Source organism: Solea senegalensis, linkage group LG21 (assembly GCF_019176455.1).
Source record: "Solea senegalensis isolate Sse05_10M linkage group LG21, IFAPA_SoseM_1, whole genome shotgun sequence".
Classification (NCBI taxonomy): Eukaryota; Metazoa; Chordata; class Actinopteri; order Pleuronectiformes; family Soleidae; genus Solea; species Solea senegalensis.
Window position 1 is genome coordinate 11,752,963 of NC_058040.1, and position 16,612 is coordinate 11,769,574.

At 39.7% G+C, this 16,612-nt stretch overlaps 1 protein-coding gene across 2 annotated transcripts; it reads right to left on the minus strand.

Annotated features, from left to right (window-relative positions):
* Positions 1–94: 94 nt before the first annotated feature.
* lhx6a (LIM homeobox 6a) lies at positions 95–15,028 on the minus strand. 2 transcript variants are annotated; one of them, XM_044012515.1, is made up of 9 exons: positions 14,455–15,028; positions 13,463–13,534; positions 13,162–13,344; positions 11,432–11,553; positions 3,752–3,972; positions 3,268–3,368; positions 3,007–3,102; positions 1,880–2,054; positions 95–1,746 (listed from the first exon to the last, which is right to left on the minus strand). In XM_044012515.1, the coding sequence occupies exons 1-9, from the start codon at positions 14,530–14,532 to the stop codon at positions 1,667–1,669; spliced, it is 1,128 nt and encodes a 375-aa protein (XP_043868450.1). In that variant the 5' UTR covers positions 14,533–15,028; the 3' UTR covers positions 95–1,666. The 2 variants fall into 2 exon arrangements, 1 of the variants encoding a protein (XP_043868450.1); XR_006358145.1 differs by having other exon boundaries at positions 1,655–1,746; positions 1,880–2,034.
* Positions 15,029–16,612: the final 1,584 nt, after the last annotated feature.

A 16,612-nucleotide genomic window follows, 5' to 3' on the forward strand; every position in this document is an offset into this window, starting at 1 on the left:
GCTTTATGAAAACAGATGTATTACATATGAACGCACACACACGTATAAGTAAAAAGCAAATATATCATTCTTAATTAAACAAAACACATTGATAATATGATTATTCACTGGTTTTATTTGTATGTTTGCCATTAATCATTGCGTCCGTTTGTCTTTGAGTTGTCGCTCATTTTATGATCTAAAAAAATGATCCCAAAAAAACACAAAAATATCACATTCTATTTTATTGCAATTTAGTACACAAAACATTAATGATGCACAGTCTATCAAATAAACTTTTTGTTTCATTCCATTTCATGTTTTTTTTAACAAAAACAAAAACATTTTCAGAGGAGGGGAAAAAAAAGTGCTTTACAGGGATTTACCATCTCAATAAATACAAGGACATTGAGGTCTTGCTGGATCCTGTTCTTCACACATCGGCCATGGCACTAAAATACAGATGCACACTTTCTACCCCTGCACACACACGCACGCACGCACACACACACACACTTCTTACTATGTACACCCCAGTCTGTTTTATACTGTCTATTTTGTACCAGTACTCCATTTCCCTCATTGTACAAAACACACACACGCACAGACGCCGAACAAGGGAATTTAAAATCATAAATTAATGACAAAAACACCTGAAATATAAAAATATGTAACTTGTAACATATCAGATTTTCTGTTTCTGTGTCCGATTAAAGAAAGGTAACAGGACCGTGGCGGTTTTAAAATCTAAATCTGCTTGCTCCTCATGAAACCCAGAATTAAAAAATGATACACGAGCAGAGACTTTGTGCTTTGTGGTTTTTTCCTTCATGATAAAAAATAATAATAATAACAATTCAAGATTCTACGACAGTTTTATTATTTTCTAACCAATGGAAGATCTAAAATTGTTTTCATATACACAACCCCAAAATCCTTGCTTTGTCATGAATTTCACTGCCGTAAAACAAGTACAGTCTCATCTAACGTTGGAAAAGATAAGGCACGCAATATTCCTTCACCAAAGAAAATCTGGATTTACACCTAATCTCAGAGTGAAATTGACCGAAATGTTGCTGGGAAGATTGTTTTTTGTTTTTTTTTTAAATGCCATGGAAACACCATTGCCATTCCTAAAAGAAAATGTTTTAGCGGTTTTAACATCATTTTCCTTCATGGTTGCTTGGAGAAAAAAAAGAGGGCGGAGTCTTACCTCTAAATGTGGTCTGCCGTGTGCCACACTGGCATTTCCCCCTTAAATGTCCCCCTCTTTGTCTTTCTTCAACATTCTGACAGCACTTGAGAGGCGTCAGTCCTGCTTCCCTGATCAGTGTCATCCTTTTAAAGCTCCCTCCACCTTCAAAGTCCGAGCGCGGATGACGAGTACAGCGGAGGACGCCGTTCACTTGAAGAAAAATGGGTCCTTATTTGTGGTGAAATCATAAAAAATTGTTGCCTCTTTTTGTCAAACTGGCTGCAGGTGGGATATTCCTGTCCTCAGAGAGACAAAAAAAATGTCTTTTCTGTTTCCAAGTGGGCGAGACTCTTGTGTGAAGTTTTGTCTCCCCCCCCCCATCCTGACTCTGACTGGTTGACCTCCGGGTCAGGCCGACGGCAGACGTTTACTGATGGGAGATGAAGGGTTGGGGTGCGGAGGCGAGGGGTCATAGCGGTCATAAGTGGAGTGCTAGCGGCTGAGGGGGAGCTGGGGCAGTGACATGGCCTGGTGAGGGAGACTCTGTGAGGTCAGCACAGAGAAGGGATGACCTAAAAAAAAACACACAAACGACAGCTTTTAAAATCACAAAAAGAAAGAGAATGACGTAGCACAATCAGAAATCTGTGTGGCACCTTTTTTAAAAAATAATAAATAATAATAATAATAAAAAAAATAACTCACTGTCGATGTACCCATGAAGGGCCACCATGCGTGCCCGCTCAGGATTGCCAAAGGGAGAGTAATGCAGCTCATCGGGCAGGGACGAGGGTATTCTGGACTGCGGATGACCTTGCGGAGCCCCACTGTGCTGGGGCGTGTGCTTTTTGTGTCTTGCTCTGCAGTTTTGAAACCACACCTATGAAGACGCAATGTAACCAGACATCATGTTGCTATATTCTTTAATAGAAAATGATTTAATCTAAAGGATATCATTTTATATATACATTACTGTGCAAAAGCTTCAGGGCAACACCAGAGGTGTGGGGTTTATGTCTGTCGAATGATCTGGTGTAAGAGAGTTGTGCTATTGTTTGTTTGGCTTTATGTATCTAAGTGTAAGGGTAGGTCACACCAAATACTTGACACTTTAACCTGTAGATAGAAGCTTTGTATTTTAAAACTTCATGACAACATTACTAAAACAACACATCTAAGAGTAGATTGAGACTCTTGCACAGTACTGTATATATCATAAATGACATGGAAATACAGTATGTGTAAATAATGCATATTCATATTTCAGTGAATATATTGACAATTTATGTAATAATAACAATAACATATTTTAAATGAAGCACCTTTCAAGACACCATCTATCTATCTATCTATCTATCTATCTATCTATCTATCTATCTATCTATCTATCTATCTATCTATCTATCTATCTATCTATCTATCTGTCTATCTATCTATCTATCTGTCTATCTATCTGTTAGCTTAGTACAGTTTCATCTAACGTTGGCATGTATGTAGTAAATCTGGATTTACACCTAATCTCAGTGTGAAATTGACCAAAATGTTGCTGGGACAATTTAACATAGAAAAGATAAAATGGTAAGTTAGAAATAAAATATACAATAAAGCAAATAAACAAAATACTGTAAAAACTGTATATTACACTATAAAAACTAAAACAAATACTGTAAAATAAACTATAAAAAACTAAAACAAGAGATTTAAAAGCAGATGTTGAGGTGCATTGGTGCAGATTTAATGGGATTCCATTTCCAAAGTCTACATCTACATCCAGTTTAATAACATAAGCAGGTTTGTTGTCAGCAGAGGAGTGTAGATGTCTGCACACTGACCTGTATGACTCTCCTGCTGAGGCCCGTCATGTCGGCCAGTTTCTGTAGCGTCTGGGCATCGGGGTTGTTGTCCTGGGCAAACTGAGCCTGCATGATCTGCATGTTGAGATAATATATTCATATGTAAAATATGTCATTAAAGCCAATAAAGCAATGTAGTGTCATTTTAATATGGTGGATGGGCTTCAAATAAGAAAACAATCATTCAAAAGATGCAAAAATGATATCAATATGGGATTGATTGTAAAGCATGTATGTGACCTGTAGCTGTTCTGCAGTGAAGGACGTCCGTGCCCTTTTGGCAGGTTTGGGTTGACTGTCTTGTTCTGTTGGAACCGCTCCTTCTAACGTGATACCATTGCCTGTAAAACACAATGATGCACATCAGATGACTTGATTTTACGCAGCCGCAAATGTCCTGGGAAGTATATTCACTTATGAGACACAGTCTAACCCTAACCCTAACCCACAGTCTGTGCTTTTATGACATGACGTATCCACGAATCCTGTGGGTATCCATGAGAACCGCTGAGAAATTAAGAACAAACAGGCTAAATATAGTAGATATCAGCGACGTGCCGTAAATATTTATGTTAGTAAATAAGAGAAATTCTAATTATGTCATGATTAATTCCGCATGTGACCACAAAAATTATTTATTAAAAATGTGTTTGAGACAATCTTTGAGCAAACATCTGGAGAAGAATTGGAGTAAACGGTTTTGGGCCGTGGAACCACAACTCACCGCTCTCAGCCGCTCGTTTGAGGTTCTCCACCATGGTGTCATAGTGGATCCTGCACAGGACCTTCTCCTCCACCAATCCAAACTCCTCTCCCGTGGACAGCTGCCTCTTGCACGAGTAGCACGCAAAGCATGCCAAGTGGTATGCGTTTCCCCTCGCGCGGCGCACCCAGTCACTGGCGTATATCTGCCGCCCACAGCGAGCACACTTAGTACCAAACCTACTGTGAGGGAGAGAAGAGGAGAAGCAAGAGAAAACCAGCAGAGAGAAATTATGTGTTTGTAGATGGCACCATTTTGGCACAGAGAGTTGCAGCAGTCGATGGTATTTTATCGTTGTGACCCTTTATCTTAGGGCCAGTCCACACACACACACAGCATTACACAGACTCCCCCCCCCTTTTTTCGACTAAAGCTGGAGTCCAAAATGACTGTTTTTACGCTCCAAGTTCTGGCAGAACTTGGAGGGGTTTGGAGGAAGAAACCTCTGAGGAGGATGTGGCCTTCAAAAAGGACTCCAGACTGTGGCTGCAAGCTGAGCCTTGAACGCAAACAAACCAACACCTGCAATTTCCTGGCTGATGCGTGAAGACCCTGACATATACACACATGCTCCCACACAAACACACACACACACCAGGGATAAACCGACGTACGTAAGCCAGGGTGGTTTCTACACAAAGTGGAAGATGAAGAAAGACTTGGATGACATCACTCCACATCACCCCGCTGTAACTGATAGTAACAGTGAGATCAGGCAGCACATAAACTTAAACCACCTGACTTACTGTTGTGCAGGGGGGGCACACACAAGAGGAGAGGGTGAGAGACAAATGGAGTTTGGAGAAAGAGAAAGAATCCAAGCAGAGAATGTGCAAATCAGATTTCTTTGGCTTCAAATAAACATTAATATGTCTGAAGTTAACTCTTTTTTTTTTTTTTACTTGAAATACTGAAACCTGTGTTAATGTGAGAGAAGAAAACAAATTGGACAAATATGTGCGCAGAGTGGAGCTAAAGGCTGCTGTAGATATAATAACAATAAGTTCTATCAGCTTTGAATTATATTTTGTTTTGTAATATTTTGTCTTGGCTTTTAACACAGTATGAGATGTGACTTTTTATATTTTTTTTATGGATTTGAACACTTTAAAACCTACGCCTCAAAATGTCCAGACGGACTTGTTTTAAACCATAAAAGGGCCAGAACATGTTATGTGAGTAACTGCTTTTGCCCATGTTCCCAGTTATTTACAATTTACTGCATGTTAAAATGGTGTATTAACAATTTAAAATGAAGAAAAACAAAGGGTTTCACACATACACCAGATTTTTGCGTGTTCAATTTGAAATATGAACAGTATAACACTTATTTAAAATAACATCTGTTTGAGTTTTTTAGTCTCAATCTACAAAAAAATAAGAGGCCAAAAAATGGAAACTAGTATGTACAGGCATTTTTCAAACTCTCTCCTCTCTGGTGACAAAGACGGTGATTCGCCCGCTTCCTGCAACAGCACGAGTGAAATGATGGTAATAAGCACATGTTGTGCTTTGACTTGCATCTTCTCAGCTTTCACAAACCACTAGAATTTTTGTGATAGCACAAACCGTTAAAGTAACAAAAAGTTACTGTACAGCACTTTGGGTAACTTGGCTCACTTAAAAAATTAGATTGGATTTCCATTTTCCTATCCCTCTCACTGCAACTTGTGCCCTTTTTTAAACTTCTACATCTTTAAAAAGAGAATTAATTTAAAAAGAATCCTATACTATTCAATATGACGTGTTCAGAAAAGACAAAAAAAATATACTGTATATGACTCCTTAACCTCTGGCACTGAGAAATGTCACCCCAATCAAACACACTTAACTACAACTGACATATCATAGCAATTTTCTCTTCTACACTAAAATCTAAAGTGATCATTCTCCTCTTTTAAAAAGTACATCATGGCTTTTTCCGGTTTTGACGTGGTATCGGCTCTGAGCCATTTTTTGGCGGGTTAGCAGCTGCCAATTCTGGTGAAGGCGGCAGGATTTTGCCTGTAGCCTGGAAAAGTGCTACCTCAGGAGCTAAACATGAAGCACATAGTGGCAAACTGTATACAGCCAGCGTTATACTTCATAAAAAAAAACAAAAAACTGGCATAAATTAAAAGCAGCGAGTGATCCGGGAACTGAGAATGTTTTAAGAAAACATCACAAACATGACTCGAAATCAGAAAGCGAGAGAGCACTGACGAGGACACAGAGCAGCACGAGGAGAGAGGAGGTAAGTGGCTGAGGCAGGGAGTCTCGGTGTCGAGGGAAAAAAAACCCGGCAAAAGTAAAGAGCGTGGATGGCAGCGAAAGAGCAGGATGACGAGGGTGCAGGAGAGCATGAGTGCTGCCAAGTGAGTGGGTTTGGCAGCTCATCAGTGCACTCAAATCCACTCTATCTGGAATGAAAGCACATTATAACATCCCACCAGCCCGTACCCCTCCTCGCGTATACGAGCTTGTTGGCCAAGAAGTGGCATTTTCATACACGTCGTATGCTCGAGAATATTTGTAAGTCATTATCCTTGCCTCGCGTCTGACTCTGCGTCTGTCTTGACAGACAGGGCTCAACAGACTATCGCGAATTAGCGCGACAATTTCCACATAAAGACAGATCACTGCGACGGTTGGACATTAGAGAGCACCGGCACCCAACAAAAGTATTTGTGGTGACTTTGAAATGAAATTTGCCGACATGGCACTTACAGAGAAGCTTAAGTTGTCACAGGGAAGAAGAAGAAACAAAATAGGCAAAGCTCTTGTAACCTAATAAAGCCACTCCGGAGACAAATCGACTCCATGGCTTCCTGTACAGTATGTACGTACGTATTATTTTATATTTTTATGGAGAATTCCCTGCCTGTTTCTACAGTAAAGAGGAAAAAAACATGGTGGAGTAGCTGTCGGCTAATCTGGCATGACAGCTTGTCAGTTTCATGCTCCGAGACAGGACCCAGAAAAGCTGAAAAATCATCCCTTTAACCCCCCTCCTCCTCCTCCTCCTCCTCCTTGTCGTCTGTCTTCATCTCCACAAACCCCTCCCTCCCTCCTCCCTCCTTCCACTATGTCTTTTTTTTCTCCCCCTTATCTCGTTTTGTCTTTGTACCAAAAACCTGGTGTTTATTTTGGAGCACTGTCAATCCTCATGGCCCCCATATCACTCACAAGAGGGAAAATCCCACACCACAAAACCTCCCTTTTTAGCCCCAGACCTCTCCTATTTGCTCCCCTTCTTTGGTCTAATCTTTACGATTTCTTTTTTTTTTAGTACAGTAATTCACCTGCTGCTGAAAGAGAGAGAGGGAGAGCGAGCGAGAGGGGCTTGAAGAGGTACATGTTTTTTGGATTATTGCCGATGTGCTGTGAGAATACACTAATCTCTATTAGATTTGTCCTGAGAGAGTTTCCCCTGCTCTCGACTCTGCGGTTTTTCGAGGCGCGAGGTTCGTGTTCGGCCTACGGTGTGGAAATCTAAGACGGGGGGGAAAGTGATCTTAATACCTTGCAGACAGCTTCTTTTCACTGATTTAGCATATTACTAAACTCTGGAATATTAACCCTGACCATAAAAGACACCTTTTACTAAAACATATCTGTAATCGCTGCATGTTGAGTGTGTAAAAATGAAACTAGGTCGTACTCATATCAGCAAATGGCCAAAATGGAATTCTTCTGTTTTTGATTGTTCTATTTTCTACGTACAGTACGTATGTGACTCAAGCTCATTCATCCTTGGATTAAAATGTTGTGCTGTGTGATAATGCTGCAATATAGGCTTTAAATCTATTACACGGTGAATCCTGAATCAATCATCATCACCCTATGTGAGGATTTATATTTAAAACTGACTTAAAAGACTACATCTCAAATGAAATTGCAAAATAAGATATTTTCTCCGACAGTTCTTTTCCTAGTGATTAAATTCACTAAACACCGTATAACCAAACGATCATTTCAACTGTTCTCTCGCTGTGCTTGTACTACATCTTTGTTGCTATGGAGACCTAATCAGCCAACCACAGGTCGGTTGATGAATGATTATTACCACAATGCACACGCACACACATGCACACAAACATGTCTAAGCCACAAAGTTCCCTCCGTACGTTGACTCTGGTTACAGTGTCCGTATCCCATGGTTCTGCTGATTAGTGCAGCAGTGCAACTTCCTGTGTGGCCTGCAGCTCTCGGACAAGGATGAGGTTTCTATGGGAGTGAGACAAGGGAGGGGGTGAAGGGAGGTGAGGGGTGAGGGGAGGAGGCTAATAAAGAAAGGGGTAGTGCATGCACGCATGTGTGTGTGTGTGAGAGCAGGCCCCTGAAGGCCTAACATGGGCTTGTGAGGCACTTTACGACTCTCTGTCCTGCACCCCCATACTGAAATACAAACACACACACACACAGGTACATGGAGGGAAACCCCGCTCTGATTTCCTGCTATTACGCCCCATTAAAGCAGCTGTCAGTCCAAAGCCAGATGAGAGGCTGACACAGATGAGGAAATATCTCCAGAGGTTTCAAGTCAGCCCGGAGGATCTGAACTCATACGGGGTGTTTAAGCCCGTTGAGTTAGAATCTGGCCTAAACCCCAGATTACAGTTTATATTTACAGGAGTAACCATTGTACAGCAGGCCGCCCGCCCGCCTGCAGCCATGCTTCACTGTTAATGCAAGAATGTCTTATAAGAAAAAGAAAATAAAACATAAAAATCATTCCATCATTCCCGAGTGACTCTAATGGAAAACTTACAAATGTTATTATGCAAATGAGACAGCTTTGCCCACAGATTGTAGCCACGGCGAGTTAAAGAAATTGCAGTATTTGAATAATATTCTCGTCCACAGAATACACAGACTGTCAAATTTGATGTATCACCACTTTCCTTGTTATATCTTGAGCTGCAGTGAAAGATTGGTAAAATAAAAAAAATACCCTTAATCAGTAAATAAAATAAATTAAATTAAATTAAATTAAATGGATAATGTGTATGAAGAGAGATACATCTAAACAATGAGGGATGTTTGGGAAAATGGATTAAAGGTGACTTTTTGTTTTCAGGATGAAATAATAGTTAATCCTTAGATTAATTGCACTCATGTTTTATTCATGTGTTAGAAAAAGACTTGATGACTTAATTTCCAACAGCCAGTCTTAATACATATAAACAGCAAATTAATACATAAAAACTAACCTTGTGTGCGTATCTGTGTGTATTATTGTCCATTTGTCATGAAGAACTGTGACTATTACAAATATTATAATACTGTATGTGTGATACTGTATCCACTTAAAGTGGCCAAGTTATAAGAAAACAATTTGCTATATTTGTTTGAATGGATTTTTAAGTCTTTTTTTTCTTTTTTTCAGTGTCCGTGCATTTGTGTGTATGAAAAATGTGAGAATATCCTAATTATTTGTGGTATTTTTTTGTTTTTAACGTATAGATTCATCGTCATTTGCATTGTCTCTGCGTGTGTGTGTGTGTGTGTGTGTGTGTTTCTCTTAGGTTAAGAGAAGGGAGACGAGATATGTTCATACTTGTAACTGTTTTTCCGACTATAAGAGGTAGTTATTAATTATTTAAACGTGCCAAACCTTTGTATGAAAAATTTCAGTCTTAACTTAGTTTATAAACTCTCGCAGGTTATTAAAGATACAATAAGTATTTTATTTACAGGGTTTAAGTCCACATCCTTGCAGAATAATCCTTAAAAGAAACTAGCGTGAATACATTTAAGGCTCCCGCATTCAGACACCCTTTTAATCAAATGGACTGTATTTCATATAATTATATGATTCCCTGGCGACGCTGTAACACGTGACTGACAGCTACACCTGAAGCCCTCATGACGGTTTTTGTACATGTGATTCTTTGCCATGTTTTAGAGTCCAGTGTGTGTGTTTAATAACGGCTCAGAGAGCAACATCGTGTCTCAGGGCCTGTGGCAGCTGAATGATAATAGAAAGCTTTTCAACTGGATTCTGGTCAGATTGAATGTTATTATTCATATTATTATGAAGAAAAATAGAGCAGAATGATTGGCAGCTGCTGGACAAGTGTAAACAAACAGAGATCTCAGCTTAATGTTTGTGAGTGTGTGTACAGTCGTGCAGCTGCACAAAGAGGCAATGTGTACTGTACGTTTTTACTGATACATTTAAGTAGATGAGTGTGTGTGTGTGTGTGTGTGTAGTAGTAGTAGTGAGAGCAGAAACGTGCTGACCACGCACTCGGGGCGATCTAATTGCTAATGTGGAGGCCTAAGGGTCCGAGGTGGTGGACGACTAATTGCTGGTGATTATAAACCTCAGAGTTTTGGCTTGGAGTCAGGTTTCAATCAGACTAACACCAACGCTCAGTGACACAGTTAGCAACACACACACACACAAGCATGTGTGTCCATCCACACCAGCTCCAGGCTACTGAACTGAATTTTTACGTGTGAACCCCATTTAACCTCAGATACCACACACACACTCACTCATTCACTCACTCACATTCATGTACATATTGTCCTTGCATTTTTTTTTTTGAGTTTCACTGGCAGAGGAAATAAATCCACCAAAGCAGAGACAAACAAGTAAAATGTATCAAAATATTTCACACACACACACACAAATATATATAATAAATTGTTGAACATTGCTCTCTCTTTCTCTGTGTGTGTCTCTCTCTCACACACACACATAAGTATGTAAATATACATATAATAAATTAACATTGCTCTCCTTCACACACACACACACACACACACTGTGTGTATGAATTTGAGTTTCTTATATGCAAAATTAATATAAGTACATATAATCGCTCTTGAATGTATATCACTGTTCATGTGTTACATTGCGTCTGATAATGCACTAATTGTATATAGAATAACATAAAACGTCTAAATTGCACAAAAGTAGCAGTGGAGATTAAATACTTTTTGTATTATTTGTGCTTCATTTGATTCTCTAACCATGAATAATTATCATGTGTGTTGTAAATAACTGGCTGAGTTCAGATATTATTGTAGAACAGAACAAGAACATGTATTTATGTTTTTTTCTGTTCTGAGATTGTTTCGTTTCACTTTAACACTTTGTTTCCTCTATAAATAAAACGACTACACGGACTGACTGACACACACACGCACACTTCAGCATTTCCGGTGATTTCCGTTTGTTTCACGCGTCCCACTGGAGGTGATCAAGCACGTGGCACCTGCGTGTGCGCGCCCAAAGCCATGCCAATAACGTGTCACGTGTGGACAAATAATAATAATTCAAAAATGAAGCAGATCGAAAGTTACAAATGTAAAATATATTTTTTTACAGTAATTGCTCATTAAGTTTGATAGTTTTTTTGTTTTTTTTTAAAGTGGTCATTATATCATAGTGTGTGTGTGTGTGTGTGTGTGTGTGTGTGTAGCCATAACAAAGCTGGGGATCTTTCCGTCGCTGTAGGTAACGATTTTTGTTTTGTTACAGACTTTCAGTTTTTGAAAGGGTCTTTCAGTAACACGTGAGGCAACCCACATCATCACACACACAAACACACACCTCAAAGAGCGACACTGTGTGTTTGAGAGAGAGGGAGCGAGGGAGAGAGGGAGGCGGGGCAGTATTTTGGAAACGCAGTCCCAAACTTACCCTACCTGAAATAATCCATTTTGCAGAAGATCTCTTTGTTTTTGATGTAGCAGCTGTTGTGCTGACGCAGTGACGTCCTGCACACCGAGCACTCCAGGCAGCGCACGTGCCAGATCAGGTTATTCACCTGCAGAAAGACACCGACCATGTCACACACACACACACACACACACACACACACACACACACACACACACACACACACACAGGTGATAAATCACTGCTCACACACTTTGTTACATTAATGTCAGACTTGCTGGGGTTTTTTTCAAAATACAAAGTGACTATTTCCGTTCAACTGTGATGTTATCTTGAATTTCTTATTTATTCATATAATAAGCGACTATAATTTAAGCTTACTACGAAAATATAGCCAACCTTCTTTCTTTTTTTTTACAGTGAGTAGGAATACATCATTTACTATATTTATATTATTGTAATATTATTTTAATAAGGGAATAATATAATATTTAATATTAATATGTGATATTGAAAAAATCGATCCATATTCAATGCATTTTCTTAAATTTCAGGCGTAACGAACCATTTTTGGGTGAAATGTCTTCTTTTATGTTAGTCATTAGCAAGAAAAATAACAAGATAATGATTTTGATTAAATTTGATAATGTGATAAAATAACTGATCAAATCTGACTGCCTGCAGTGGTTGGAATCTTATGCAGCAGTTTACAAACTGTTTTCTGTCATGATGAAAATAAAAATGTGCATAATTAATTTTGGCACGAGGGCTTAGTCTGAAAAATTACAAATGTATTGCCGACTAAAATTAGGCGCTTAAAGGAACAAAAATGTTTTCTAACCCATTATTGTAAGTGTTCTAACTGATAATCACTTTACGATTTTTTTAATTAGTAGATATATATCCAGAGAGGACAAATAGATAATTTATATAATATATAAATATTAACGTAAAAACCCTAATAATGAGATCATAATAATACTTGTGTTATGTATTTACAAAAATAATAAGCTATAATTTAAGTAATTATGTTTAATAGTGTAAAAAAAATCGAACAATTCACTTAAAATATAAATACAGATCATTTGGCCGAAAACATAAACGAAAAAAATATATATAGTCTGATTTTTATTATCTAAAAAATAATGATACATTAAAAAAAATATTGTCTGGATGTTTCTAGGTGTTACTGTTATGGACCAAAAAAAAAAAGATAATGAACGAATGACACAGATCAGAAACACACACACACACCCATTTGTGCGCGAGGGTGTTTTAGGATGGAAACACGCGAGCGCACGCGACAAGACATCAGGGCACGTTGACAGTGAGGCAGTAAAAACTGAAAAACCAAACATCCGTGTTGTGTCTGTGAGTGTCTGTCATTGTGACTTACTTTGGGGAAAGTCTAGGTCACAAAAAAAATTGTTTTTTTTATAGTGTGGCAGCAACTATAGTATTATTATTATGACATAATTAAAGGGTAAACTAAATTACATGAAGGCTATATTAGTAGGTATTTTAATTGTATTTACAGTGACATAATAAATGACTATAGTTTATTTGTTGTGTTGTTTTATTCGTGCCAAATCTTACTATTACATTGTCAGTTGTTTTGTTTGTGTGCGTCAACAAAAAGCAGCAGGCCTGTCCGAACCTTTCTGCTGTGTTTACTGTCTGCTAATTTAATTTATTTCATTTCAGTCTGTTTCATTTAAACGTTTCCGCGCTCGCACGTTTTTTTTTCTCCTCTCACCTTGAGCAAATATCTGTCCAAGATCTCCAGACCGCAACTGGCGCACACGTTCTTCCCGGTGGAGGGCACGGAGCTGGTGGTGGAGGTCGGCGAGCACACGGAGGGAGTGGACGGTGTGCTCGGGGACGAGCGAGTGTCCTCCCGCTCCATGTTCGATCGCTGAGACTCTCCGTCCGAGTGAGACTGCAATGAAATACGTGAATCAATAAAAACAGTGTGCACATGTCGCCATTTTAATAATGAATGTTCACCATTGTGCGTAAAAAATGCATATATAGGAAATGAAGTATGGAGCTCTCACCATTGGCGCGTGTTTGGACTCCACGCTGCAGCGCGAGGCTCCCGGCGTGCTCTGGTGCTCGGCACAGATCACCTACAAGACAACGGTGAGTGAACGGTGGTGAGTCTTCATCACTTCATCTCCCTGGTTGCTGCCTCATCCTTCGCCTGAGAAATCCTCGCGGGGACATTTGCGCGCAAGCTCCCACGTACACGCGACTACTCCTATATAAAGTCGTCCTGACAATAAAAGAGCCGTCGGTTTTGAAACCCGTTAAAAAGGCGTCGCGACTACAAAAGACAGCGTTTAATGAAGCTATTCCAATTTGGATTGATTTTTTCCCCCTGCCCTTAACCCGTGCCTCTCAGAATAATAGCATTTTCTCCCGCAATCCAGGACACGAGAGTGGAGGGGGTGTGGGTGAGTGAGGTGTGTGTGTGTGGGGCGACTACCTGTAATTACAAATAGCTTGAAACGCAGTGGATAAGAGGTACCCGGAGTGTCAATTTCATCTGTCAATCACAAAGAGGCAACGGGTCACACAAAGAATTGCAAATTTGATTTTTAATAGCTGTAATTAAAATCGAATTCTTCTCCGGCGAATTGGCAGCAGAGAGAGAAGGGGAGAGAGGGAGAGACACTCGCGGACCGCAAATCACGCTATTCATAGCCTGAGAGAGACGCGTGCCTCTTCACAGCGGCAGGCGCGTGCAGCTGATCTCAGTGATTCTTGTGTGACATCACACAAGAAGACAAAAGCAACGCGATCACGTCTCCGCTGCTGCTCCAGTTCAGTCGAAGCAAACACCAGAGACGAGAAACCATTTTGTCTATCATCGATGACTGACTTTCTACTGCACCACAAAAATCACCACTACATCATGTCACACACCCATAAAAAAGATCATTCACAGCAAAAGGCCCGAGAGCGGTGCGTTTAAACCTCTCCAATTCGAGCCGTTTTACGCACAGAGTTGCGGCACAGGGCGTTCGCTTTCCAGAGCGTTAACTACCTGCTTCGTGGGGATTCCGTCGGACAGAATCTTGTTTCCCTCTGAAAGAGGGGACAGAACTTCATTTTTCCAGTACATGAACCCCGCGTGGAGCCTCACAGCGCGTGTCTCCGCCACTCGGTGCGTGTGGAATCAGGGGACGAGTCGGCGATGCGCGTCAGAACTTGTAGCATCCGTATCTTGCATGGACTCTGGTGTGACTGAGGCACCGAAATGTTTGTTGTTGTTGTTGTTGTTGTGTATAAGAAACAATTGTGCGCAACCGTCTGTCTGTCCTCCACTGATACAAGTTTTTTGTTTTTTTTGTTTTTAAAAAGGAACGAGGACTCGCCGCTCCTTACAGAGCCTTATTTAGATCAGAACAGATTTCTTCTCTTTTCCCTCTCCTCTCCCTCTCTCTCTCCACTCTAAGGCAGGAGTCTGATTACAGAAAGTGAATCAGATTGAAGTGTTGGCAGCTTTTACTCCGAGGCTTCATCGGTGCGGAGGGGAGAAAGTTGTTGCAGGACAGCGAAGGCGACGAGAGCGCAGCAGCAGAAAGAAGCAAGGCTGTGTGTCTGTGTGTCAGAGCTGAGCTGTGCCGCAGTGGAAGTTTGTGTGGCTCTATGGGCCGACTTATAGTTAAAGAAGGGGGAGGGCGAGGGAAAGAGTTTGAGATGCGTGAGAAGGGTGGACACAGTCTGGAACAGTTATGACAGAAACTTCACTCGGACTCTGCTCAAGTGTGTGTGTGTGTTACTTCGATATCTCAGGTATTCCAAACCGCTGCCATGCAGAGGGGGGGAAAAACAACAACTATATCTGGAGTTGGTGCCATTTATTTGCTACTGGAAAAGTACACGTATGTGTGTGTGTGTGTGTAACACAATGATTACGCACGTAAGTAAACTTCACAATATTTATATTGAAGTTCAGGGAAAACAATACAAATTAAATTGATTCAACTCCACAATGCAAAATGAGATGATTGTTTATCTTTATGGTGAAATCAATATCTCGCGCCCCACACATATTATGAGAACGAAATTCGTTCTTATAGGCCAATGCAAATATATTCAAATTATGCAAAACGAGTTGCACATTTTATTTTTTGCATAATAACAATCTTACAATTACTGGGGGGGTAGACCTGTTATTAAAATGTAAGGAGCTGATGCACAAGGAATAAAATGCCGGAGTCGCTTCACACACAAGAGAAGCCTGATAATTACAGGATATCTGTGTGTGACCGCGCACACACACACGTTTGTATCGATGTGTCAATCATAGGATTATCCGCAATTATGTGTAAATCTATATAGCCCAGAATCGCTCCTATCAAAATACAGCAGACCCTAAAAAAATAAAAAAAACAGTTTATTTATGCAGAAGAAAATGGGCCTTATTGAAAACATAATAGTGCACACACACACACACACACACACGTGGGCGCGCGCGCAGCAGGCTAACCGTTCAGCTGATTTTGACCAACATCGAAAATATCCTGCATTTTACAGCAACGGAATGAAAAATTATTAATGTCAAGAGGTAGGATTTGGTTTCTTCAGTGCGAACGAAATGAAGCTATTTCATCTGCAGTTATTGATCTCTGTTGTTATCTATAGGTTCTATAATATGGCGAGTTTAATTTTAAGAGCTGGTTCTGCAGCAGTTCATGGTTTGCTCACACACACAAAACACCTCCAATTAAAACTAATTTCGTCCCTTTTGTCCTGCAGCTCACACAAACATCACTCTGCTTCTTCAAAACACAAATAAATTACAGACAAGCTTTTAAATTTAAAAACGAGTTGCTTTTTTTTTTTCACAAAAAAAATAAACATTTCATATCCAAAAAGGGAAAGAAAATACAATGGACTGCGGAATAATCAATATACGTGTCTAAAGTTGTGATAAAGTAGTAAACCTGTGTTGTTCCATATATAATTTAAACCATAATGAAAAATGTGTTTTAATAAACAGTCTGTCATTAATGGGATCAAATATTTAATTTATAAAGGTCTAATAATATATTATCTACACATTTAAGAGTGCAGATTGATAGTAATAATGACATGGATAATTTATAATTCACTTAAGTTAATCTTGTACTTTGAAATGAATCAATAAAATGTCCTGAAACAACACTGTGTGTGTGAGATAAACTTTTTTTAATTAA

What these genes read in the sequence shown, in the direction of transcription:
- lhx6a (XM_044012515.1), bottom strand. Translation starts at nt 14,532, where the DNA reads ATGTACTGGAAAAATGAAGTTCTGTCCCCTCTTTCAGAGGGAAACAAG. An exon ending in TCACTGCAGAACAGCTACAG is followed by an intron (nt 3,103 to 3,267) that starts GTCACATACATG and finishes CTCAACATGCAG; the next exon opens with ATCATGCAGGCTCAGTTTGC. An exon ending in CCTTCATGGGTACATCGACA is followed by an intron (nt 1,747 to 1,879) that starts GTGAGTTATTTT and finishes GTTTTTTTTTAG; the next exon opens with GTCATCCCTTCTCTGTGCTG.